Source organism: Anopheles bellator, chromosome 1 (genome assembly GCF_943735745.2).
Source record: "Anopheles bellator chromosome 1, idAnoBellAS_SP24_06.2, whole genome shotgun sequence".
NCBI lineage: Eukaryota > Metazoa > Arthropoda > Insecta > Diptera > Culicidae > Anopheles > Anopheles bellator.
Window position 1 is genome coordinate 42,596,131 of NC_071285.1, and position 24,953 is coordinate 42,621,083.

Sequence of the window (24,953 nt, forward strand, 5' to 3'; positions counted from 1 at the left end):
GATTTTCAATACTTTCTTGGTGTTTTCGGGAGTTACCGTCTCATTTGGCCGACCCGAACGTTCTGCAACAATTGTATCAGCACGAACTTTTTTCAAGTCAGCATACCTCCGACAAATGGTTGTTTTCGACGGAATAGAGTCCGGATAACGTTTTTCAGGCCATTACTGAGCTTGAACAGTGCTTTTTCCCATTGGAAAACAATGTTTTATCAACACACGAAACTCGTTTTGGCCCATTTTTTCCACGATTGCAAAAGTAGCATCACTTTAACCACTCTAGCTTTCTTGGTTATGTTTCGAATTACGTTCAATTTTGACACACCTCTTCTGAAGGTTGGTACTTCTGAACCTTGGTATATAAATGGCATTATTAGCGCCATCTCTATGTTAGTCCCGGGACTTTTTGAACGATGTGTTAGAGTATTGAAATTCCATCAAACACGGGTTGAAGGTTGGCTTCCAAGATGGATCCGGCTAATGATTTAAGTGCGTCAAACAGTACACTTAAAATCGTGTCCTTGCCTGCCTGCTCATCGCTGATTGACATGTTCTGACCAAAACCGGATCGTCAGATGATTATGGTCGGACGAAAGTTCTGCATTATCATCGCTCACAATCGGATGTCCCTCCTTTTCTATGTTGACTCCTCCATTTACATTCATTTACTGTCCAATTTCAAATCAACAAATTCCAGCTCAATGATTAAACGGAAAAACAATAACTTTTATTCAACGTGCAACGGTCACTGGTCACTTCGGAAGATGCGGAGCTTCCGGGTGGTATCCCGTCTCGTCCGCTACGTAGTTCACGGTGTAGACCTGGCCGTCGTCGGCCGTGAACGAGTACGAGCCCCGCACGACGAGGGCCGAGTTCTCGGCGTCGAACTGCTTCAGCTCAGCCTGCTCCTGCCGCTGGATGCCGTTGCTGGTGTCAAACTGGAAGTTGTAACCATCGATGCCGTTGTGGTCGTTGTCGTACTTCAGCACCTGCGCATCCTTCTCCTCGGCGGGCGCCGCCAGTCCGCTGGCTACGACGGCGGCGAGCACCAGAACGGCGAGCATCGCTGGAGTCTGCATGGTCTGCGGTAGGATAGGAGGACTTTGCTCTATCGATCGGAAGCTCAGTCGTAGTATCACGGTGCCGAAATTGGCAACTGATGGTGCAGCTCACAGTGGGGTCTGCTTTTTATACCGACCAGCAGCAGAGCGCCGACAGGAGAACCTTCTCTTGGAAGGGAATCCCTCCCAGACGGATTCGCACCTTTCAGGCGCACCCGACCGTGGACCATAAACGCGATTCGCGTGCGCACCACAAAGCGGTACTAAGAAGGAAAGAGCTGTGCGTAAAGTGAATGTCAAGTTTAAACCCATTCGGCACATCCGATATCCAACGGTTTTTGGCTGGGAATGAAAAGACTTTCGACCGGCGGCTCGCCGAGAGGGTCAACGCCGATTGGTTGTAAATTTTGGCAATAAATTAGTGTCGCCAAATTTGTCGCCGCCACTGCCGCCGCCGGTGTTTATGGATCGCGCGGCTCCCGCGCTGACAAATGGTCAGCGTTTGACAATGATTTGATTGAAGCGCTGCAGTTGACAAGGCTCCGAGTGCGAAGGTCTTGACGTGAATGGAGGTCATCTGTCATCGGTAAGTGGGCTCAGGACTCAGTGCCCGAAATAAGGTTAGAGGGTTAAGCTTTTATTTTGTGTTTATTCCAGCAGTCCCCGGCGGCCGATATCTACTTCTTCGGGAGGTGCTCCCCTTCCGGCTGGAACCCATTCTCGTCGGCGATGTAGTTCACGGTGTACACCTGGCCATCGTCGGCCGTGAAGCTGAAGCTGCCGCGTACCGCCAGCGCAGACGCTTCGCTTCCGAAGTTCTTCAGCTCGCCGGTCTCCTGGGCCGAGATGCCGTTGCTCGTCTCGTACTGGTAGTTGTAGCTGTCCACGTTCACGGCGCTGTCAAACTTGAGCGTCTGGGCGTTCTTGTCCGGCACCGGGACGGCCACGGCGACGGCAGCTACCAGGACGACAAGGGCCAACGTGAGCTTCATCTTCCTTAGGTTGGGGAGTTTCCTCGAGAAGGCTTTCCTGAATCCGTGTGGACGAAATTTGCGATCGCAACTGGTGGCCGCTGGATTGGCGATGAGCGCTTTTATACCTCGATCGGATGGGGCACCTTCGATCGATGCGGAACTCCATCCGAATGGGGTCAGAGCTTTGATAACTCGTTCGCCCAGCACCTGCTGCCCGAGCGTCCGCGTTCTACGTTCTGTCGGGGTCCGTTTCACCTTTCCTTTCGGTGCTGATCAGCTGCGTGCCGTATCGTTTGACATCCGTTCGGGTTTTTTTTAATCACAAACCACACACACCGAGCCGACAGAAACCGGTCCATCGAGATTGAGAGTGCAAGGTTCTAGAGGGCCCTGGTTTTTTTTGTGCCAACCCCGTGCGATAAGGAAGACGTGTCGCTTCACTCTTCCTTGATCTTCGCTAGAGTGGATCGCCTAGTGAAAGCGTGCCGTGATCACCTACAAAAGCTTCTACTAGGATTCTGCGTTGAGTGCTCCATTTTGGCCGAATGTTTGAAGGCAACCTTTGAACTTTCTTCACTCGTAGTGAGGGTCGTAGCGGGCAAAGATGCTGACCTTTAGCAGACGGCACCGGAACATGAACCCCAACGGAAAGCGAGTGGCATCAACACAGGTTTTTCAGGGGACTCTTTTATTTTGTCGCTCCAAACTCAGGGCAAATAACAAAGGTGATCCCGAATCCCGGTTTCGGTTGGGTTTTTGGAGTAGCTAGACAGGACCCCGTCTGGACTCACTTCGGAATGTGGGCTCCTTCCGGCTGGAAACCGTTCTCGTCCGCCACGTAGTTGATCACGTACACGGTGCCATCGGGACCGGTGTACGAGTACGAACCGCGGACCACTATCGCCTCACTGTCCGTGCCGGCGTTGCGCAGTTCGGCCTCCTCTCTCCGGCTCGTACCATCGCTCGTTTCGAACCTGTCGGTAGCAAGAAGTGGTCCAATTAGTGGTCCGAGTCCGGTCCCTCAACCCCGGCTTTGCCTCACTCGAAGCGATATCCATCGATGCCAATGTTTTCGCTGCTGTACCGCAGGATCTCGGCATTTCGGGAGTCATCCAACGGAGCGGCCAGCACGGCGGACAGGATACTCAGCGCCACTAGTGCCAGAAACTGTAGGTTCACGAAAAATAACAAACGAGAGTTAACAAACAAACGCACCAGGGCCACGCGGATGACGTACCATCTTCATCCTGGAAGCGAACGGGAACGTCGTGGTTTCGGAACGGATCGAACAAAAAGCCTCCTCGAGCGATGAAGTAACCCAACTAACACGGGACAATGCCAGCGGCAGGCTCTTTTATACGTACCCCTGGCGGGTACTTAGCGATCGGTACTTTATGGGCCAACCGTATCGATAACTTGAACCCCTTTCTCGGTGGCGTTCCCGGTAGAGCGGTTCTGTGGTTTGGATACGCCCAAGGAAGCACGCTGGGGGCATCGATCACTCCACACGTCTGATAGGGCTAACCTGTTTCGCGACCTGTCTATCGACTTCAAGTTCGCTGTGGGGCCGAGGACGTTGCTGATCCACGCCGCGACAGAATGTCGGGGACGGGTGCTGAAATTTGAGCCACGGTCCGGGGGCCTTCCTCACAAAATCGTTCGCAAGCAATGGAGTTAGTTCCGTTAGAACCGCAGAATGGGACTCGCCCACGGTCGCCCAGGAAGGAGGCACACTTTCGCTTTCGCCCCAACCGGTGACACATCTCTGACGTGGTTTGGGTCTATTTTAGGAGCACTTCAATTGTGGCCATAAAAGACTCCTGGCACATGATCGTGATCCCAACGCGGTAGCGAAAAGCAGCCGCCATCCACTTCATGATTTATGGCTTGCTTTGATGTTCCGTTAAGTGATGAGAGCGTGCGTGAGCCCCGTTGGCGATCCGTCTCCTTTTCGGCGAATGTTTTTCTTGTTGTTTATTTGTTTCGCTGTTCCGCCAGCGTTCGCGGCCAGCGTTTAACAAGCACGTGCACGTGGAAATGTCGCGTGCTAAAAGTCACCGTTGGACCGATCGGACCCCTGAACAAACAAAGCGATTTATGGCCAATAATGATGTACGGATAACGAGACTAAATTATGGCAGCCCCATTTCGTTTTGGGTGCCCAGTTTTCGTCCAGTGCGAAAGATTGATGAACGTGCACCGAATTGGATTTTTCTTGACATTCAGGGCCCAAATGGCGATCCGATGTGGTGGAAGATATGGACTAAGTTCCTTTTTGGCGACATTTACGCTACAAAACAAAAACCCCGGTCCCATGCCGTCTAATGGGGATCTGTGGCGTTGTTGCTTGTTGGGCAAGGGTAGAACAGTGAGGCTCGAGAACAGTGCCAACCCGGGGCCAGGATCGCGAGGAGCTCGAGTAGAAGTATGGCTTTGAAAAGTGATCGAGCTAACCACCGGTTGCCATTCACAAACGGCTTTCTGGTTAACCTTGAACGTATCTTCTTCATCTTTCTCCACCGGCGGTCCCGCAGCGGTGCATGCAACGCCGCTTGGCACCGCGCACCGCTGTCCGCTCTTTCCCCCTACGCTTACACATAAGTCACATTTAAGTATTAATTTATGCGTAAGGATGCTGCTTACGAAAAAATGGTGCTCCGCTCCGCAGTAGAGTGACGGAGAGCTAGCGAGCGACACCGACCGAATCGGGTGAGGGTTTAAGAGTTCGTGTGTTCAAAACTAATTCAACGCTCGGACCGAAGTCGGTGTCGAAGCGTTTGGGAGTACATCGTTGCCTTCCATGCGCGTTGGGAACCTGCGAGGGTTCTTCTAAAAGTTCTTAGACCTTTAAAGAAAAGTTTGGTCCATTTTTTGACGGCGGTCAATTCATCTGTGGAGCTACCTTTCGTTCGCTCGGAGCCTGAATTGTGAGGAGCCTGAGCCTGAATGTTTACATCCAAAAGAATGGCTCAAAATTCGAGCGCAGACGCAATTTGATGCTTGGACCGGCCGTCGATTGGTGACGATGGCGTTGACATTGGCTTAGTCGCGGGGCGCAGCTCACGGAAGGCCTCCCAGGGCCCACCCGATCATCATCACAGGGCCCGGGTGCGGGGCAGTAATCCCCCCCCACAAATCGGCCACTCGACGATGATGATGATGCATCGATTATGTCAGCGTGCATCGGGCCGCGCGCGTGGTACCGTCGGTTGACCTCCTGGCCGGGCCATCCTTCGCGGGGCCGGTTTTTCCTGCGCCCGCGCGGTCGACCTACATCCCGCACCGTTTAATGTCCGCACCGGGGTGCGGTGGTGGTGATGGCTTTCTGTTTGTTTCGATTTTCGACTGGTCGCGAGACGTCGCCCCGAAATGGTGACAAAAACACACTGGTGAACTTGGGCCAAGTGGGAGTGGGAGGCCCCGACCCAACGGTGGGTCGGGTCGTCGAGAGCCTGCCCCTCGGTCGGACATTAACCGGCTCATCCCACCGGGGTCCACGAGGCCGGAGTGCTTAAATCGGTCAGCTGTAATCTAAATATTCATTTCTCGCCCAGCCCATCGTCGCGCGGGAGACCAATTCCCGTGTGGCCGGGCTGCACAGAGCTGCGATGTCCTCATCGCTACGATGAGGCCCGGGCGCGTGTTGCATCGTTGCACGCAGAGCACCAATTGGTCTTCGGTTACGTCAACCGGGTTCAAGATGGCCGAAATTACGTCTTCGGACACGTTAGTGCCGCGCGTTCGACGCGAGATCGGTGGCGGATTGCGTAGAGTTCTAATCAATCGTCTTGCGTGAACCATTACCCGGGGGGATCACGTGCTACGTGTTAATCGATCGATCCTCGATCGGCGCTGGCGCCAGTGCCAACGATCTAGACGCACGATCTTATGCAATAAGACTAGGGCTCGGCGATTGGACAGTCCCCGGCGCGCTTATCACATGGTCTACCCCGGGCCAAATTAACAACAAAGCACAGCTACTTAGCATACCGCCGTCACCGTACGTTGAGTAATACGCTGGCGCTCAACGGCAACGCCTGAGCCCCGTGCGATCGACTTCCAAGCCTAGCTTGCCTAAAAATGTGCTTTTCTGGAAAGACCCGATTAAAAATTCAGCAGACTCATCGACGATATGCTCATGCATATTCAAAGGATCTAAGTTTGTGCATTTGAACACGTAAACAAAATTAACTTCCTAAAAATATCCCCTTTTTTCTACGCCTCCCGTTGATGGCCACCAATTAGGGGCTGATGGGGCTTCTATCATTCTGCGCGATCATAAGCGAAGAAGCATCTATCATTCTTGTCGCCGACATCTTGACCGGGCCCAACGATGCCACGGCACGACAAAGTTTGATGTCCTTGCCATGCTACCTTGCCCCGTGGGTCGAGTTCGTCCAAAAAGTCAAGGACCGAGGAGTCATCTCCGTCAGTGCACCGTGATGTTTAACGAACATCGCAACTATTGAATAGCCAACGGCCACCTGGTCAACGGAATGCTGGTCAACATAGGGAATTTAAAAACATTCTCGATGAAATATTTCACCGACTATCCGTATGGTGAAATGCTTGATTTCATCGGCAAAACAGAGGGCAGCGGAGGTAATACTCGAGCTGATTATGCTATCCTTATGGAATCTCATACAATACTCCTAAACATTGTGAACCGATGTATTCTTTCTCTTCCACACGAAAAAGACTCAATTGTTTATTGTAAGCAAAATATTTAAATTACAGTTGATTGTTCCTCTCGAGCAGGATTTTAATGTGTCTGTATTACCCTCAGTGATCTACTATTAAATGCTCGTTACACGTTTGAATTTTAATTATCGTTTCTGATCTATCGAACCCGCTAACCCACCAACGATAGGAGCACCGTACGCGAGATGCCCACGGCCAACGGTGTCAAAATGTTGAACGCACTCGGATCCGATAGGTTGGCTCCCGGAAGATGCATTCCCAGCGGTCTGTAGCCGTTCTCATCGGCCACGTACCGAACCTGATAGGCGACCCCGTCGGGTCCGATGTACCGATACCAGCCGCTGATGACCAGCTTTCCGTCACTCCACCGAACCGTTTCATCACGCGTCTGACCATCTTTGGTTCGATAGCTACAAGATACAATCGAGACGAACTGCTGTCACCGCATTTCGCTTCCAATTGCGTGTGACTTACTAAAACGATCGTCCGTCCTGTTCCATGGCTAGCTCGAGTAGGTCCAAATTATCATCACTCTCCATTGTTGGTCGTCCGACGACCGATAAAATTCGCAACAGTATCAACAGACCACAAAACGGTGCCTAAAAAGGAATACGATGAAAGCATAGCCATCGGTAGGTGGTTGCTACTTACCAGGTCCATGGTGACAAGTTTGTATCTTCCGAAGGCGCGGCCAATCACAACAACGGCTTGGTTGCGACTAACCAGTCTCGTGAGATTCGTATGTCTGCGACCTAACGTTTGGATCACGAAGATGGGAAAACACGTGCAAGAATCGCACCGCCCATCGCAAAAAAAAGACAGAAGAGGTCAGCTTTGGGTTGCAAAAGGTTTCGAGGTTATTTACATATTACCGCTCGCTCTGTTGGAATCCCCGAATGTCGCGTTTGGGTCCCGATCTTCAGTGGCTTTGACGATATTTAGGTCTCTATACCGCAAACCTGACGACTATCACACACGACCTTGGTGGTTGGTCGTTGTCCACAGCACCTGCTGCGGATTAAAAGCTTGAGTACCATTTCCACGACCATCACAACCGAAAGCATCGCTAGCCAACGTCGCTGGCTAGCGTTAGCTCGAAGCCATCGTTCGCACGATCTGGAGGGATTGGCTACTTTGCCGCCCAATGTAATCTCGTGTCGTGGTAGGGAGCAGCAGGACGCGAGTGTGTTTCAACCAGTGAGGGGCGAAGTGTTAATTCTTTACCATTGGTTTGCGGTAGCATTGGGCAACAGCCGGCGATCACTCGAAACATGAAAAATTTGAATAATTTTGAACTAATTAGAGGCAAACCTGTTCGAGTTCACCGATAGGTGGCCAACGGTCAATATTTTTAATCTGATGATCAATAGGTTTTTCTATTTTTCATTTGCCAATGCTTTCGTTTCGGTTTCGAATAGTTTCCATCGGAAGAAGGCAGCGCCATCTAACTGGCTGGCTCACAACTAGATGGCGCTGCGTTCGCTCGAAAGAAGCCATTCGCCAGCGCAACAAAAGACTATCGCAGAGTTCTTCAAGCGACGAACCTTTTTATTTTGCATACATTCCGCTGACCGAAGTAAGGCGTCGCGTTGCCATAAATTTCCATAAAATTCAGAAAAGAAAGAACAAGCTGAGCGATGCTCACAGAGGATTTGTAAGGATTGTCTTTTATTTTTGTGATACATTCGCCAAGTAACAGAAAACTGAAAACGGTCGGTTGGGACTTTTGGCGTTTTAGTCTTTATTGTTCTTCCATTTGTTATACAAAATCTCACTCTGTTCCCTGACGCGATGGTCCGCATTGCCCACTCGTTGGCTCCTTTACAGCTTCGTAACAGTCGGTCGGTAACCCTTCTCGTCGGCCACGTAATCCACGCGGTATCGCTGCCCGTTCGGGTCGGTGTACTCGTACGAGCCGGACACGGATAGCACCGGCTCTTCGGCTCCTTCGACCTGCTTCAGCTCTCCCTTCTCTTCACGCTTCTGGCCATCGCTTTGCTCGTAGCTACAATTTTTGGAGATCGGGTCGGATGTCGTAAATATGGGGCGATAGGCCCCAAATGAGACAATCAATCAATGGCTTTGGACACGAGGAACTTACGCAAACTGGTAGCTTCCGTCGACGTTGTTGTCGTTGGTAAACTGCAGTAGCTGCACATCGTCCACGGCCCGAACGGTAACACAGAACACGGCGGCCACGATGGCGAAGAGGGCGATCTGGAACGCGGTCGGGTAGAAGAATGCATTAAGTTTCGTGTGGCAAATGCCTTCTGATGGGATAGGCTTATGAATCCTCAAAGTGCCAAAACTCGTCCCGATAAGGCCAAGTAATGTTCTGGATCGTCGTGCGTGGGAAGTTGCGCTAAGTAGGAAATATGGCGCAACGTTGCTAACGAGTCCCTGCTGCTTAGGAACACCATTTCGTTAAGCTGCTCTACACTCCTTTCGTTCGTTCGATAATTCTTTTCACGAAACTCGTTTGCTTAGTTTAGTATTTGGCTAAGAAATGATGCCTCTTTGAATCATTCAATTCTTGCCAGGCTTAAACTCTGCTCAACTGGAATATCAACCATATACTGTACTGTTATTACTTTAAATTAATTATTAGTTGCCTTTTCATTTCTAAGCATGTGGTTGGTAATTTTGGGATCGTTATCTGTAATATTTCTGATCCGCTTAATACTTGTTTGTTGCCGAAGAGCAATTGTTCTACGATATTTCTTCGGATAATCACTTTCAAGAAGCCAAATCACTAGGAATTTGTCCATCGTCACAGTGAACTCTGAATCCTTTTGAAACCTTTCTCCACCACATTAACACGTTAATTTCAGTCTCTTCCTAGTCCCACGTTCATATTGTTTGTGAATTGTTTCTTTTAAATAAAACACCACTTTCTGCAATTTGCGCACACGATCACTTTGAGCCTCTGGTTCCGGACCACAACTCACCACGTGCTTCATTTTGGAATGCTGTGCACAGAAACTACGGCCGGTCGATCCTGGAAGGCGATAAACAGATCCTTCTTCTCGCCTGAACTGAGGAGCTGGGAACTACCCGGGAGGTGCACTTGCGTACGTGTTGCGGACAGAATAATAAACACCGAAGATGCTCGTCGGTGCCTTTTATACCGTGCCTCGACGCCTGCCGGCGGTTGGCTGACTAATCCGATGGGTGCCGCTGGGTGCGAGAGTTGAAAGGTAGCATCAGGGACGGACTGCAAGGGCCACGGACCGGACGGGGGGCGCTTTCGGGTGACACGGACGCAATCGGCACCATTTATCACGATGCGAGAGCGCTCCGTGCTCTTTTGCATATCTCTTTACCGTGTGTATGTGTCTCCATGTGATGACCCCATGTCCCCGCTTATGATGGTGGGGCCCAAATCCGCCGAGAGATGGGCACGTCGTCGTCGTCGTCGTCGTCGTCGTCGTCGTCGTCGGTTTTCGCCTTCAAATTGGCGGCATGTGATGGCACGGAACACGGGAACGCAGCACGTCGAATGGTGCTTAGTTCTCGCCGCCGGGAAGCTGATGGCCGCCACCGTACGTGGGTTAGGCTCGTCGAGGACGACACTTTACAGTAGCCGTCCGTGCTCCGCACCGAGACGTCGATTGAGATGCGAACAAGCGAACTGCGGGATGTTGCCTTGCTCTGGCCAAACTCTTCGTCGGCCACTTTCCAGTGGCGCTCCGGACAAGAAACAGACGAAACAATTCAACAAACGACAGCCGTTTATTGTCCATTTTTATCCCGAATGGATACGCATCTTTTGTGTATTCTGCACATAAAGCACCCACAGCCCTGTGTCTGTCAGCGGGGCGATTTATTGGCAAAATACTGTCAATGCCAAACGCCGCCATCACTTTCAGTTTTCGATTCGGCTATGTTCAATAAAGTTTATGGCCGATGCGCCGATAATGGACTTCATGGGGGAACCAGGGACGAGTGGTAGATTGTTCGAAAGGGGAAAATAGAATGGTTTGCTTTAGGCGATTCGAGCAGTTTTCATAATTCTACGGTATGGCCAATGGAAGAAAGTTGCTATCTTAAAACGAACGGTTAAAGTTCCATTTGTGAAATTCTGTTCCACGGATTCGTAAGACAAAAAAGGGGGCTAAAATAATGCAAGGCGAAGGTTCGATTTAATTTGGCTTTTGGCTACATTCTTCAAATCCGAGAAGGTCATTCTGATACCGGGGCCTATAGGTTCTATAGGGACTTATTAATTTTCTTTTTCTTCATCGTGAAAAAGGATTGATTCTGGTGACGGGACACAACCGAGAGGTTCCACATTCGAAGGATTCGAAATCCCTTCACGCGAGGTCTAATTGAAAATTCACTTTGACCCTTCGATAAGCAGTGTTTCAAGGGTTTTATTCTTCCTCATCAGATTATTTCTCGCTAACAAATTAAATTCCTTCAGTTATGCAACGGACAAGGTGGCAGAACTCGAGGACTTACGAAATCGAAAACGCGCATAGTTATACTCAATTATGCTGCCATCAATTAGCACCTCCGTGGGGTCGTCGGATTACGGCTCGTAAATTAGCGGAATGGTGCGATTTCTGCCTTGCCAAATGGTGCAGTTTCGCCTTATCGACTGGGGCCAAGGCGTCGAAAAGCTTGTTGCTGTATAGCAAGGATGCTCAAACGCAAGTGCCCAAAAAGGCTTCCTCGTTAGTGTTTCCACTCAGCCGCATGACGCATCGTGCGAAAAATATGTGACAATCAGATAAAATGCCAAACAATATTCTCAAGACACTGGGACAAAAAAAACCCAGCCCAAGAACAAACCAGATCTTCCGCGGAAAAGAAGCGCGTTGATGATGTGTGTGGTGCTTAAAAAAGATGTTCCGAATGAAGTAACATCACTGTCGTCACGAAACCCGTCGTCCGAAGCGTCCCGGGCCGGTTTCGACGGAGGCGCCCGGCTGTAATGTAATAATCGCTTGTTTAAAAATTAACGCCTCCTAACGATCGGCGAGACCCACGACCACAGGACGCGGCTTCGAGAGACTCGGGAATAATTGGGGAGCTTCAATCATCATTACGACGCGGGTCCAGTCGGTGGCAACGCGGTAGCTTCCAAATACCACGCGATAAGTGTCCGCTCGATCCTGATTCTTGAGCGTTTGCGCGTTTCCGCGGGACAATCATCCTCACATTCGACACGATTCAGTTGCCAGATCGATCGCGATTGCGATCGATTTTATTGCACTTACCGTGCTTTGCGTGGTTTTATTCGAAATCAAACAAAATGTTCGGAGCACCTAGTGAAGCGGTCGAAGCGATGGTATCTTCGAGCGATGGAGAGGCTGTTGATTTATTGCGACACAACAACAACACCACATCGGTCATCGGCGGGCCGCCGCACACGGATGACACTATCACCGTGCGAGGATGGCGTAAGACGCGTCTTCTAAGATGCTCCCGGCGCAAACACCTCAACGCACGGTGGCCTCACGCAACGCCCGCAGGCGGGACCCACGGTTGTGTTCTTCGCGGCCAGCCGGGCGATGTTGATGATGATGATTAGACGCTCCTCCATGGTCGCCGCTCGGTGGTCAAATCAAACACTCGACCCATTCGGTGGCGGCTGCGGCTCACTCACCGAGGGATGCTTCGAGTGTTCGATCGATCTTGGCGCCCATCGCCATGAGAGGCCTACCGGCCGCCACTGATTCGGAGAAGGACACCTCAGACGCCTCAGACCGCTTCCCGTTTTTGCCGCGAATCGCGGTAGGTTTTGGGTTAAAATTTATGGAAAACCGCATGATGCGCCGAACCTGCCGGAAGGTCGTCTCTCGCTCACGGCAACCCCTTCGGTTGAGCTCATCACAAAGTTTGGGCCCGAGCCACCCGGAATGTTGACCTCTGCCGGTGTCGATGGAAGCGGAAGCCAGTTTTGTAGAGCTTTTATATTTTTTATTGTTACTTTACATCAAATTTACATTGTTCTCCTTCCTGTGTTCCAGTCTGACCGATTCGCCTACCATTTCGTGAACGATGCGTCCCTTCGCCCTGGCAGTGCTTGGGTTTGTGTAGTAGGCTGTGCGAACTAAGAATCGCTAGGACTCGCCCCTGCTTAGGCCTCGGTGATGGTCGGGTTGAAACCCTTCTCGTCGGCGATGTACTTGACGATGTAGCGCTTGCCCTCCGGATCGACGAACTCGTACATGCCGGTGACGGAAAGGGCCGGGACGTCCTCGTTTTCAAAGTTCTTCACCGTCTTCACGACGCCCGTCTCGTCTCGCTTGTGGTCATCGGACTGGTCGTAGCTGAAGCTGTACGACCCATCCACCAGGCCGGCGTGGTCGATGTCCAGCTTGCGGACCTCAATATCGCCCGACGGTGCCGAGGCCGCCAGCGCACACAAAGCCACGAGGACAATCTGCAACACGGAGCGTTAAAAAATCGTTAGCCGAATCGGGACCGAATCTCCGGGAAGTACGCCATCACGGAAGTCGATCGCACGATTTGCTGAATTTCGTGTGGCCCCAGGTGTCAATAGAGTGCCGGTCACGGAAGAAGGCCCTGCCTCACCGATCCCAGCGAGAGAGAGAGAGATCATCTCTGATTTTATGTGTCAATTAATTACGCTAATGAGTCGAAACTCGCTTCCCTGGTCGCGGGGAAGACACAAATGACCAACGCCAATACGCGATCGTTCGTTTGCCATAATTATCTGCGTCCTTGGGCGCGATGATATTTGTACGGTTCTAGTGAACTTCTTCCTGGAGTCTTGGTAACAATCGTTTGTCTCGGCCCTGCGTCCTTTTATGATCTTGATTAGGGGCTAGCATTTATTCACTGTTCCTTGCATCGCGCTAGTCACTAGTCACTTGGTCCTGGGATTCTTTGTTACCACCGGGCACTCACCAGGCACTTCATCGCAGAGCTTTTGGGAGTTGAGTTTAGACCGGGTGGCTACACAGTTCTTGTCACGGTGCTTTTCAAAGTCACAATGCATGCCGGTACCGCACCACAACTGGATTATATATCCGTCGGTCCAGCTACTCCCAGCAGCCCATCTTCTTTCTGGTCTAGCCAGACCGAGTCGAGAAACTCACCTACCCACCAGATGACCTCCATTAATTCAAATTCCGCACCAACTGATACAGATTCCGCTGGTTTCGGGCAGCGTTCGCCTCTAGACTTTTGTTTTGCATGGCGGGCTGCTGCTGCCGCTGGAATCTGCTGTCCACGTCAACGGCGAGAAAGAGCAAAGCACGAAAACACCCATATGTTAGCGCGTCCGCCCAGCAGTTACTAATGAGCCAGTCTTTGGACCGATGGTCACCGTAACCTTGCAAGGTGAGGCCGAGTTTGTGGAATTTTTCGCGGTACAGTAGCCGGCCCGTAACGGATCAGAACCGCGGGCTGCTAGTTTGGGGAAATTTGTTTCTATCTGAGAACACGGGCTTTAAGGCTCAGGCTCGTACCGGGAGCGCGACCAGGTTCGGTCCGGTTTCGGTTCGTTCTAGACAATTAGCGATCTAGATTATGGCTTGGCGCCGCTACGCGGGACTTCCGCCAGAATTTAATAAGCTATGCCAGGAAAGGAAAAGGAAAAAGCTTCTTGAAAGATGGTAAAGCAAATGGCACATGTTAAAAATGTGAAAGTGGCGGTTGTAATGATTTATCGACGCGATTATTAACGATTAGTATAGACAAAGTTGCATAAAATTCAAATATTCGTCTAATCAACAAAAGCCTTTTTCCTATATTATTGTATTGAAATAGTAAAATTGTGTTTATTCGGGACTTAATTTGAATTTAACGGGCGAACATAACCCGATGCGTGGCCGCTACTCTTGCTGAGAGGGCGCTGTTTGACGGGCGACCTCTACATTCGAATAGCCGTACCATTTCATTGGTAGAACATTTCTTTTTGAAATTAAAAAAAATACTTTCATTTTTTCTTTAAATGTTTCATTAATGAACTTCTAAGGGGCAGTTATTTTAGAAAATTGGAAGAAATTCACAAAGTGCCGAAAATATGTTAACGGAAGTGCTTGTAGAGTTCCGAGTTCAACGAAGGACCTTATTAGCCGTTTGTTATCATCGTGAACCGCATTTATCGCGTAAAAGTTGATCCCACTTAAACAGGTTTTCACGCCTGCCATCTTTTTCCAATACGTACATTATTCCACAAACATCAATTTGTTTTACTTTCCAGCTTGTTTGTATAGCAAAAGATTCTGGACAAAAGCAAAAGATTCCCCGCACATACTTGTTCCTATCGGACGCTTTATCATTTCTTTCGTTTCGCTCTCGTTCCAAGAGAATTCCAAGAATTGGGGGGATCGGAATGATAACAGTCAAGTTTTATGATTCCACGCGAGATCAGGTTCCTTTTCGGTTCCATGACGACCTACGCAGCCGCCAGAACGATGATCGCAAGCAGCGGGCCAACTGGGCCCGCCGCTGATCCATTAGAAATTCTAATTCGACGCACTTTGAACTTTCGGTGTTCGGCGCCAGACGCGGCTATAAATTAGCGAGCCAACCTCACATCCTTGACCGAACGTGCGGCCAGTGCGCTCGAGTTTTGTGGGTCGCTCAACAGATTGGCCGACGACCGTCGGTTCGGTCGTCCTGCCACTAGCGGAGCTCATCTTCATGTCGGGCGATGATGGTGGCGATCATGGCGATAGTTTTCCTTCTTCTTCTCGCTTTGTTTTATGGCCGGCAGGATACGGTCTCGGTCGGGGGGAAAAAACTGTCCCCAAGCGATCGACCCGCTGGCTGGGGTCGCGATTAGGTCGAGCCAAGGCGATGTATACGATTTGACCGGAGATTGGAGGAATTTCAACAACGTCTTCGTGGGTCGCCCGTTTTCGGGTTTGCGATTATTTATTTTTTCTTCTTCTGCTGGACGAACTTTGCATATAAAAAGACGTGACGTTTGGCGCCCTGAACTCAGTTGTCCTTTGACTTGTGCTTAGAGTGGAAAGTGCGATTTCTTGTGACCCCAGTCGTAGTCTTCATCGAACATCTTTAGAATGAAGCTTGTAAGTGGTTAAGGTGCCGATTGAGGAGCGCGCCCAGAACTGGAGCTCAGGATGGTGGTGCGGTAACTAACTGTATCCTATTTGGTCGCCGGTTGTAGGTTGCAGTGTTTGCGCTCGTGTGTCTGTTCGGTGTGTGCCTCGCCCGCCCCGCGGACGAACCGTCGATCGTGGCCGACGATAAGGAGATGAACGTCGACGGCAGCTACCAGTTCCGGTAAGCCTCGGTGAGCGTGGTTCCGTTCCGTTTCGTCTGTCTCAGCGTTTCTCTATCGCCAACATTAGCTACGAGCAGTCGGATGGCCAGAAGCGCGAAGAAAAGGCCGAACTGAAGGCATCGGAAACGAATCCGGAAGTGCAGGCCTTGTCGGTGAGCGGCTCATACGAGTACACCGATGCCGATGGGAAGCACTATCTCGTGACGTACACCGCCGACGAGAACGGTTACCGCCCGACGGTGAAGCAGCTGTAGGCGCCTCTCTAGAGATGTCCCCTGGTTTAGCTTTAGCTCGGTTGGAATGTGGGTGGAATAAAAAAAAACTGCGCGAATTAGTTTCCTAAATGTCAAACGTCTCGCTCCATTCTCGGCCGGAGAATTTTGTGGAACAAGTTTGTCCCCCAGGCCGATGGCTTTCGGTGTAGAAGAATGCACCCGGGCCTGAGGCCTATTACCGGGCACACCGTGGCTTGGCCCGCGCTTCTGGTCGCGGAATTATATGCCTGATTTGATTTGCAAATGCAGTCTAGGAGTGTCTGCTTTCCACTCAGCAGCAGCAGAGAGTGTAGAATTATGGCTGTATTAAATCGCAAACTGGAGACCCGGCCACTTCGCCGGGGGTAATAAAATGTTCTATAAAACAAAGGTCCTTGGCGTGAATTTTTTTAATTAAGTATGACATTTGTAGAATCTTTTCAGCAACAGGAGTGGCATCCAAGAACGGGACTTGAAAAGACATGGTATAATCGAAAGGCTGAATAAGTAACGATTGTTGACAAGCACTTTCTATTGTTTGAATAATTAAAATTTCTTCCACACAACGATATCGACCTACTAACGCTCGTCAGGTTGATCATGAACTTTTGTAGGGCAATTAATAAAACATGTGTCAAAGATTAAATTACGAAATTATTGATTTAAACAGTCTCGAATGAAAGAGACCCATTTGATAAGACTTAAACAAATTAATTTGACACGAACGACACACGCGGCAGTTTCCCTGCCGGTCGGTTGAGTGTTAAACGTGTATCTAAAACGTATTAATTGAACACGTGCCATTAAAACACAAAACAATTCAAACCCCCGACGGATCATGCAAATAAATGCTTGCTTTGAGTCAAAGTGATGTTGACATGCCATTTGACACGATGCCCGACGATTATCGTGTCTGTCCGCCAGCGCTTCAGACGATGCACGACGCGGAGAGAAATTAAATGATCGTCACTTTTAATCCGTGGAGCTTGCCGGATTCTCTCGACCGAGATCGAAGGACTTCAACGGCAGTGGAAGCGACGAAACCAGTCCAGTTGGTCAAAAAGCATTAGCTGCCTAACGGAAATGAAAATGGCTCACCATTGAAGGAAGGAAACAGAAACAACAAAGATCGGTGTGTAATGGTAGCAGATGGATGATTTAAATCGCCAAACGAAGCTCACTGGGAGTCATTTTTTTCCGGTCAAAATACACGGCTGGGCCCCTGAAAACATGCAAACATCGCCACACGCGCCACTCGCGTGTCGTGCTGCCTAGAAAATTACGCGAAACCATCCCGAACCGGTTGCCCTCGAGCTCTCGGCACCTCCTGCCCGGCCCGTCGGTGTTACACTCTATCCGCATTTGTTTCGGTCACCCAAACCGAGGCACCGCGCACCGCGGTTAGGTTAGCATAATTTGACTGTTAAACCCCGTTCACGGTTGATCGGCAACGCAAGGCTTCGGCGGCCGGGACGGTGGCACGCTGTTTAATACGTACAGGTTTCGCCGCTGTTTGATAAGATGAGAGGCTAGCGCTGTGGGGCCGCAATCAACGCGGCGGGTTTGACCTCTGAAACACCAGTGAGTGTCAGTGACAGTGCCTCCAGCAAAGATGCACCTGTGCTTAATTTTGTGACCACTGGTGGTGGTGGCTGATGAAAATATAAACAACCCGCTAAAGATCGCTAAACGATATGCCATATTCTTCATCAACTGCGTTTCGACACGGTCGGGCTCGTACGTGGTGCTTCGTGATTGGTAGTAGGTAGTCCGCCGAAAACGAGCTCCACTTGAACGCTAAAAGCACACACCCGCCAAGAGTGCCGTTAGACCAAAACGCGTGGCGTGAAATGTTTGCACTTGCGTCCGGCGGCTGGCTGCGCAAACATGCGCAAAGCCGGTAGGCACGTGCGACGGAGTAACGCCGGTGTCGGTTGAAGCACGATCTGATGTGCTGATAGGCTGCTGATAAATGGAGGAAACTAGAAACATGTTCGAAATGGTTTTTGATGTGAATTTTCTCTTATTAATCTATCGTTTCGGACATCTCTCACAAGTCCGCGGTGTCTTGATTCAGCTCACTCGTTTTCTTACCGTTCTCACTGCGGGCGCTTCTCACTGACTGCTCACCAAGCAACGGAAGTGGAAGCTTTCACTTTCGCTTTCATTCAAGCGGTCGGTCGTTCGGGTCGAACATCGGGTCACCCGGTTTCCGGCGGTCGTTCGATGTAGGCCATGGCCGACTTTCGTTGGGTCAGCTAGCGTGAGCGGGCAGGTCAAAGTGATCCGCTGTTGCGGAGAAAGCGGTCCTTCGCTAGACCGACGCACGAAAGTGAGAGTGATCGTCGGTGAGCCTACCTTTAGGCAGATCGCCACCCGACACCGATTGTGGACTTGAAAATTTCAGCCGTTTGAAAATTACAACCGTGAATTTATTGTAAATAACACACCCGTGAGGAATAAAATAGCTGTTTGCCTTTTAAATATGCAATAATTGCAGATGCTTTTCGCGAAATTCAAATCTTTTACGAATTTTCAGGTCGGCTAGTGGCAAAATAAATAGGTTCGTCGCTTGATGATCTGTTTGAGAGTCTTTTGTTACGCAGATGAAAGACTTCTCTCTAACGATCGGAGCGCCATCTAGTTGTGAGTGATCAGCTATATGGCGCTTCCTTCGCCCGGAGGAAATGATTCGAAACCGAAACGAAAGAATTGACAAAAAGAAAAATACTAAAACATGTTGGTGGCCACCTGTTTATGAATTCGAACAGGTTTTCGTCTGCGTTAGACCTTAGAATTAGTTCCACCTTTTTTTAATCCTCCGTGTTTAGAGTGATCATGCTAGCGATAGAACAACGATCCGAAACAGCTCGTTTTGGACACCACAAAAAATAAATAAATCTTTGCTGGCAAAATAAACCACATCTTGGGGGTATTGTTTTGGCGCACAGCGTTTGTGCATCGAAGTGCGAAAAAACAACACACTTTTGTTTGATTTTCTAGTATAATAAACACACTGCTGCGCATCCACACAATCGTAGTTTTGAAGGAAATATGATGTCAACAAACACTTGGTCAGCCCACCAGCGAGAGCAGCAAAGTATTGGAGAGTGGAGCTCCAACTGGCGGAGGTTTATCCACAATGCGGTATCCATTCTCGTCTGCCTCATACAGGGTCTCGTACTGCACGCCATCGGGAGCCATGAATTGGTAGCGTCCAGACACTTCAAGCACACCCGTTTCCGGGTTGATTTCTCCTTGTTCCTCCCGATACTGGCCGTCCTTTGTTCGGTACGCGAAGCTGTACCCATGCTCATTGCGAGTGTTTTGGTAGGAGATCAAATCTGCATCCTGGTTGCCGACGGGAGTTGCTCTGGTTGCGGATAACAGCACTGCCGCGATCAGAAGACCGAAAGGTGCCCAATGCTATCGAAAACCAATGGCAAAGAATTAACACTTCACCCGTCACTGGTTGAAACACACTCGCGTCACTGCTTCTTACCATTTCGACTGATGACAAAAAATTGCGATGAGTTGCAGACGAACCCTCAATGCCTCTCGATCGTGCGAACGATGGCTTCGAATTAACGCTGGCCACCGTTGACTAGCGACTAGTCCAATGGCTCGTGGTGTTTTCAGTTTTGATGTTCTTGGCTCAAGGGTACTCGAGCATATAATCCGCAGAGGAAGATGCTGCGGACAACGACCGATCATCAAGGCCGCGTCTGATAGTCGTATGGTTCCTGGTACCCGGTTTTGTGCGGATTTGCAAAATACAGGGATATGAATGGACTTAGGGTTTTTTACATGGATTAAGCAGCTTTACTCAATAGTATGATTATACTTTACGAATTGGAAATGACATGGCCACCAAAATATCGTCAAAGACACTGAAGTTCAGGAACCAAAAATCATCAACCGTGTACTAGATTTTATGCAAATTTTTTGGCAACGTGATGGGTTACGCCGGTCCGTCGAATGTAGGCAAAATAAAAAGGTTCGTCTCTTGAAGATCTCTGCGACAGTCTTTCGTTGCGGTGGCGAATTCTCTTTCGAACGAACGGTTGAGAGCCACTAGCTAGATGGCGCTGCGTTCGCCAGGAGGAAATTATTCAAAACTGAAACGAAGGAATTACAACCGCGGTACAATATGGAGCCTTATTGCAAATGTCGCTGCAACCGGTCCTCTTTCGAGGGTATTGTGAAGAGAACGCACCTTGGCTTCTTCTTCTATCTTCTATGTATGTTATTTATCTATAGAAAACAAATAGAATACAACATGACCACTGTGCCACACTGCCACTCGGAACTCGGCGTTTGTTCTGACTGTGGCCCAATTACGTTGTGACAATAAAGTATCCGGAAATTTGTGATTTATAAAAAATACTTTATTCGGTTGTCGATTATTTTGTGGCGTTAGATTGCTACACATGTCAGTGACTTATGGTGAAAAGTTTGACCATTTTAAATTATCACTTAATCTTTGACAACTGTTTTACTGTGCTCATGTCTTGGCCCATCGGCGATTTTTTTCTCTTCCAAAAAATGGATGGCAAGGAATCTGTATCAAATTTTGTGTAGAGCGCGGACGCATTCAAAATGTTGACTGTGACTAATGGTGAAGCTATTAAGACCAAAAACAGTGCTTATCGGTGGTTCAAAAATTTCTCAGATTGCCGAGAAGATGTGAACGTGAGAAAAGCCATGTTTGGTCGAATGTGAACAGTTTCGCTTACAGTTTTCTTCAATTACAGGGTCGTGGTGCCACATGAGTTGTTGCCGATAGATAGAACGGTCAATAACTAATATTACCTGCAAGTTATGCGCAATTTGCGCGAAGCAATCCGCCACAAACGCGAAATCCAAAAATGAAAACCCAAAGGTCGTGAAATTTTTTTAACAGACCACGTGCATACGAAGTTTAAGATCGTTTCTTGTGTGCGAATTTTATGCCAAAAACTACAAACTAATGATGCCAAAGCCACCGTATTGCCCAAATCTGGCCCCCTGTGGCCTTTTCTTGTTTCTAAAATTCAAATTACCGCTTTGTGGTCAATTAATTTAGGAGAAGACAGAAATCGCCGATAAGACAAAACACGTTCAAGCAAAACAACTGTAAAAAATTAACTGAGCTTTAAAAATAGCCGAAATTTTCAACATAAGTAAGTGACATATGTAGCAACATTACGCAACAAAAAATCGAAAATCAAAACAAGCATTTTTTTAAATCACAAATTCAGGGTACTTATTTGACAGAATGTATAGTTATAAATATACGGTAAAGGATTGAGCTAGTGCAGAAAAGGTAAAGTAAATTGAGCGAACCGTGAGCCCAAACGGTGGCAAATTTTTTAATTAATTCCCAAAACGATTCCGTGGGCCGAAAGTGTATGAAAATCTTATTAAAACATTAAGCAATCAATGCATTCAAATGTCGCCCCGCGACAGCTTGCCACAAGGCCGAACCAGGCGCCAGTCCGCCTCCCGGTCCGAGGGGTGCCGTGTCGTTCGGGTGTGGTCACGGAGAATTAACTCTACCCCCGGGTATGTTGCGCACCACCACCCAACCACCGACTGCACGGACCGGTCGTCCGCGAGCGCCCCGATTACGGCGCGCGGCGGATGCTGGCCTGCGGAGGGGCGCGTCCTCTGAAGGTCCTAAGCAAACACTGCCCCGGGGTTAGGCGGACACCGGCTACTTCCCGAGCGCACTCCACTCAGGGCGCAGGAACGGCGATGGTGGTAGAATGGTGGTTTTAGCATGTTAAGGATTTAGCCACGGTAACACCTGCATGTTCGGCCCTGCGCGGGCCGTGCAGAATAAACAGGGCGACTGGAAAGGGGGCGCTTCCGAGCGGCCGAAGCGATTTGTTAGAGGCGCACCGGAAAAACATATGATCGGTTCTCACCCATTCGACGTTTAAGTGCTGCGTGCGTTGTTTGCCAAAAATCACAACCCGCGCGAAGGGTCGGCCGCACACGCCGCAATGGGAACCGGGCCATGTGCGCACTCGGGTGGTGTTGCCGCGGATGCTGCACATGAATCACCAGCCTGAAAACGCGAGGAAAATGTCGAAAAAACAATCAAAATTCGCCCATCATTCCGGGGCCCAGCAGCAGGCATTTGGCTTTCACTAATAAAGCACTTGAGGCGCGCACTTGCTGCCAGCGATGGTCGCGTTCCCAGCGGCGAGGGTCCTTGCCACGGGGAAAGAATGCAAATGTTGCCGGATGGAATTATCTCCAATCTCGATGCCTCGGGGCTCGGTTACGAATCAGATACATGCGACGGCCTGGAGATTTCAATCGGAGCGGCATTGCTCACCGAACCCCGTTGTGGACTTATCCTAGAATCTTGATAGAGATACTAAAGCGCTGCCGATATTAATGATCCCCCATTGTTTCGGCAACGGCACGTGGAGATCGCTTTCATCTCGCGATCCGATTCGTACCGTCCACCGTAACCTTGCCGAAAGAAATCGAACGAACCAATTACGCCGCCATAGTTAGCCGGGGACCCGGAAACGGGATGACCCTTTTCGATGGCGATGCCATAACACGAGCGATGCGGTAATCCGTCATCCATCGGGCTCGGCCGGTCGTGAAAACACAAATCCGCCGGGCGAAAGTATCAACAAACTCTAACGCGCCGGTTGATGGGACGATCACCAATCAATCGCCCTGTTCGCCGGCGGAAGAAACCCCAACTTTCCTCGGACGCCCAACGATGGCCCAAAATCAACACTCTTGTCGATGAGGTGGCTCCGAGGCTCACCGCTCGTTACGATGTTGACTTTTCAATCAACTTTTTATGCCGTCCGTCGTCACCTTAACCAAATGGTATTGAAACAAAGAGAAGAGGAGAGAGCGAAATTATGAAATGGAGTGCATTGATCGGCGGAGAGGAGTTCTGTGAAGATGATCAGTTACATTTCAGAGCCGATCGTCGACAGACCAATTGTCGGATGCAACCCAACCGCCCAATGTTAACATATCCATTAGCACGGGCCAACGACGTCAATGGTTATGAAAATCCGGGCTGCAACGAGGGAGTGCATCAATTTGCTCGCCCAACATACGTCGCGCGTAACTCGATCGCTGGCTAATGCATCCCCGTGTCTGTCTGTATGTGTTGGCCACCGTGGGTGCCTCTATTTCTGGTGCAATGTGTTGTGTGCTACTTTTTGCCTTCCAACCCAACGACGTCCAATTTTCCAACCAAATCACCAGCACGGCTTACGTGCGGCTGCTTTTCCGTCAATTTTGTTTCAAGAAACGCAAGAAAAGTTTACGTTTGCTCAAGAAATTTAGATGATATGACAACATAGCATCGGTTCGGGCCCGTCTGCAGTGTTTCGCACTTTAAATATGGTGCGAAAAGAGATACGAAAAGAAAGGATTAGGAAACCAACTTGGGAAGAAAGCAAAACCAAATAGAAAAACAATAGGGAATGTAGTAAGAAATGAAGCATGAAGTGAAATTAATTTGGGAAACTCGCAATGGTCGTTTGAAAGAAAGAATACGCAAAAGAAAGTCTACTCATATCAGGATAAAGACTACGAATTGAAAGAAGAAATAGGAAAAGGATTAAAACGGGAGCTCAAATTTAAGGTTAAAAAAGGATCGAACCAATTCCAGCGAATTAAAGATCGTCTCTGCTACACTGTTTTATATCACATATATTTCTTTGCATACATCAGATAGCAATCAAGATCAACGGATCAACGGCCCCGAAGGCCTCTCTACTCAGTCGGTGGCCTCCCCGGCCCGGCCGGCCTCATACTGCCCACCGCCCCTTAGTACGAGCTGTAACCGTGCGGGGCCGGCTGGGCGTACTCGGGCTCATCGTGCACCTGCGGCTGGCTGGCGGCCTTGGCGTACGCATCGATCAGCTCCTTCGGTACCGGCGGCGGCGTCGGCAGATGGGATCCTTGCGCCTGGAAGCCGTTCTCGTCGGCGACGTAGCTCACGGACACGGGCACTCCGTGCGGGTCGGTGTACGAGTACGAACCGTGGGCGACCTGCACCTCGTGGTCCTTGGTGCCGGCGTTCTTGACGAATCCTTCCTCCTGGGCCGTGATGCCGTTACCGGATTCGTACGCAAACTTGTAGCTTCCGTCGTGGCTGCTGTACGACTCACTGTGGACGATCGGGATCGGCGGCCCGACCGGGTGCTCGTAGGACGGCGCGTGATGATGCTCGGCCGATACCAGGGCGGCCACTAGCAACAGTCCCAGGGTGGCGTTGATGAACTGCAACAAGATCGGCATCGGCAAGATGAGCACCGGGAATGGAGGTGCCGGCTACGACGTCCTGCACACTTACCAGCTTCATGTTGAGGACGGTCGGTCGTTTGTTTCTCGAGCCGGGACTGGACTGGACTGGAGTAGCTGCACTGCACTGGATTGCTGAGGCTGCACTGATGGCCTTCCGAAATTCCGAATTTCTTTTTATACCGAACTCCAGCCGTCCGGTGTGCCGGGCGGATGCCGGGCCCCGAAAAAGTGGCCGGTAAAACAGTGAAAAGCAAACACATTCGGGGGAAGCCCGTCGGCTCGTCAATTCCGCCTTCCCGCCGAGGGCCGGGGAGGGATAATGAGAGAGGTGCCATAAGCAGCGGCGAACTGATAAATCGATGTTATGCGAGCGGGACGAGATGCGTATGCTGATGTCGATGATGATGTTGAGGCAGTGCGGATATTTTTCTTTCCATTTTGGACCTCCGAGCCGAGGGCA

General features: G+C 49.9%; 8 protein-coding genes across 8 annotated transcripts; 1 reads left to right on the plus strand and 7 right to left on the minus strand.

The window, feature by feature from the left end:
* Positions 1-749: 749 nt before the first annotated feature.
* Positions 750-1,076, minus strand: LOC131213189 (endocuticle structural glycoprotein ABD-5-like). Its single transcript, XM_058207185.1, has one exon. The coding sequence runs from the start codon at positions 1,074-1,076 to the stop codon at positions 750-752; it is 327 nt and encodes a 108-aa protein (XP_058063168.1).
* A 643-nt stretch (positions 1,077-1,719) lies between these two features.
* LOC131207721 (larval cuticle protein 65Ag1-like) lies at positions 1,720-2,107 on the minus strand. Its single transcript, XM_058200350.1, has one exon. It carries the CDS (start codon positions 2,048-2,050, stop codon positions 1,736-1,738), a length of 315 nt encoding a protein of 104 aa, XP_058056333.1. The 5' UTR covers positions 2,051-2,107; the 3' UTR covers positions 1,720-1,735.
* Positions 2,108-2,699: 592 nt separating this feature from the next.
* Positions 2,700-3,350, minus strand: LOC131216696 (flexible cuticle protein 12-like). Its single transcript, XM_058211254.1, has 3 exons — positions 3,270-3,350; positions 3,075-3,199; positions 2,700-3,006 (listed from the first exon to the last, which is right to left on the minus strand). Exons 1-3 carry the CDS (start codon positions 3,276-3,278, stop codon positions 2,820-2,822), a joined length of 321 nt encoding a protein of 106 aa, XP_058067237.1. The 5' UTR covers positions 3,279-3,350; the 3' UTR covers positions 2,700-2,819.
* A 3,534-nt stretch (positions 3,351-6,884) lies between these two features.
* LOC131215642 (larval cuticle protein 65Ag1-like) lies at positions 6,885-7,393 on the minus strand. Its single transcript, XM_058210032.1, has 3 exons — positions 7,385-7,393; positions 7,208-7,332; positions 6,885-7,143 (listed from the first exon to the last, which is right to left on the minus strand). Exons 1-3 carry the CDS (start codon positions 7,391-7,393, stop codon positions 6,885-6,887), a joined length of 393 nt encoding a protein of 130 aa, XP_058066015.1.
* Positions 7,394-8,458: 1,065 nt separating this feature from the next.
* On the minus strand, positions 8,459-9,815 carry LOC131214983 (endocuticle structural glycoprotein ABD-5-like). Its single transcript, XM_058209340.1, has 3 exons — positions 9,682-9,815; positions 8,835-8,950; positions 8,459-8,738 (listed from the first exon to the last, which is right to left on the minus strand). Exons 1-3 carry the CDS (start codon positions 9,691-9,693, stop codon positions 8,555-8,557), a joined length of 312 nt encoding a protein of 103 aa, XP_058065323.1. The 5' UTR covers positions 9,694-9,815; the 3' UTR covers positions 8,459-8,554.
* A 2,953-nt stretch (positions 9,816-12,768) lies between these two features.
* On the minus strand, positions 12,769-13,686 carry LOC131216799 (larval cuticle protein 1-like). The gene is made up of 2 exons (XM_058211378.1): positions 13,613-13,686; positions 12,769-13,124 (listed from the first exon to the last, which is right to left on the minus strand). The coding sequence occupies exons 1-2, from the start codon at positions 13,622-13,624 to the stop codon at positions 12,819-12,821; spliced, it is 318 nt and encodes a 105-aa protein (XP_058067361.1). The 5' UTR covers positions 13,625-13,686; the 3' UTR covers positions 12,769-12,818.
* Positions 13,687-15,738: 2,052 nt separating this feature from the next.
* Positions 15,739-16,216, plus strand: LOC131215643 (endocuticle structural glycoprotein ABD-5-like). The gene is made up of 3 exons (XM_058210033.1): positions 15,739-15,747; positions 15,846-15,961; positions 16,030-16,216. The coding sequence occupies exons 1-3, from the start codon at positions 15,739-15,741 to the stop codon at positions 16,214-16,216; spliced, it is 312 nt and encodes a 103-aa protein (XP_058066016.1).
* Positions 16,217-24,013: 7,797 nt separating this feature from the next.
* Positions 24,014-24,487, minus strand: LOC131215644 (endocuticle structural glycoprotein SgAbd-2). The gene has a single exon (XM_058210035.1). The coding sequence runs from the start codon at positions 24,485-24,487 to the stop codon at positions 24,014-24,016; it is 474 nt and encodes a 157-aa protein (XP_058066018.1).
* Between the last annotated feature and the right edge of the window lie 466 nt (positions 24,488-24,953).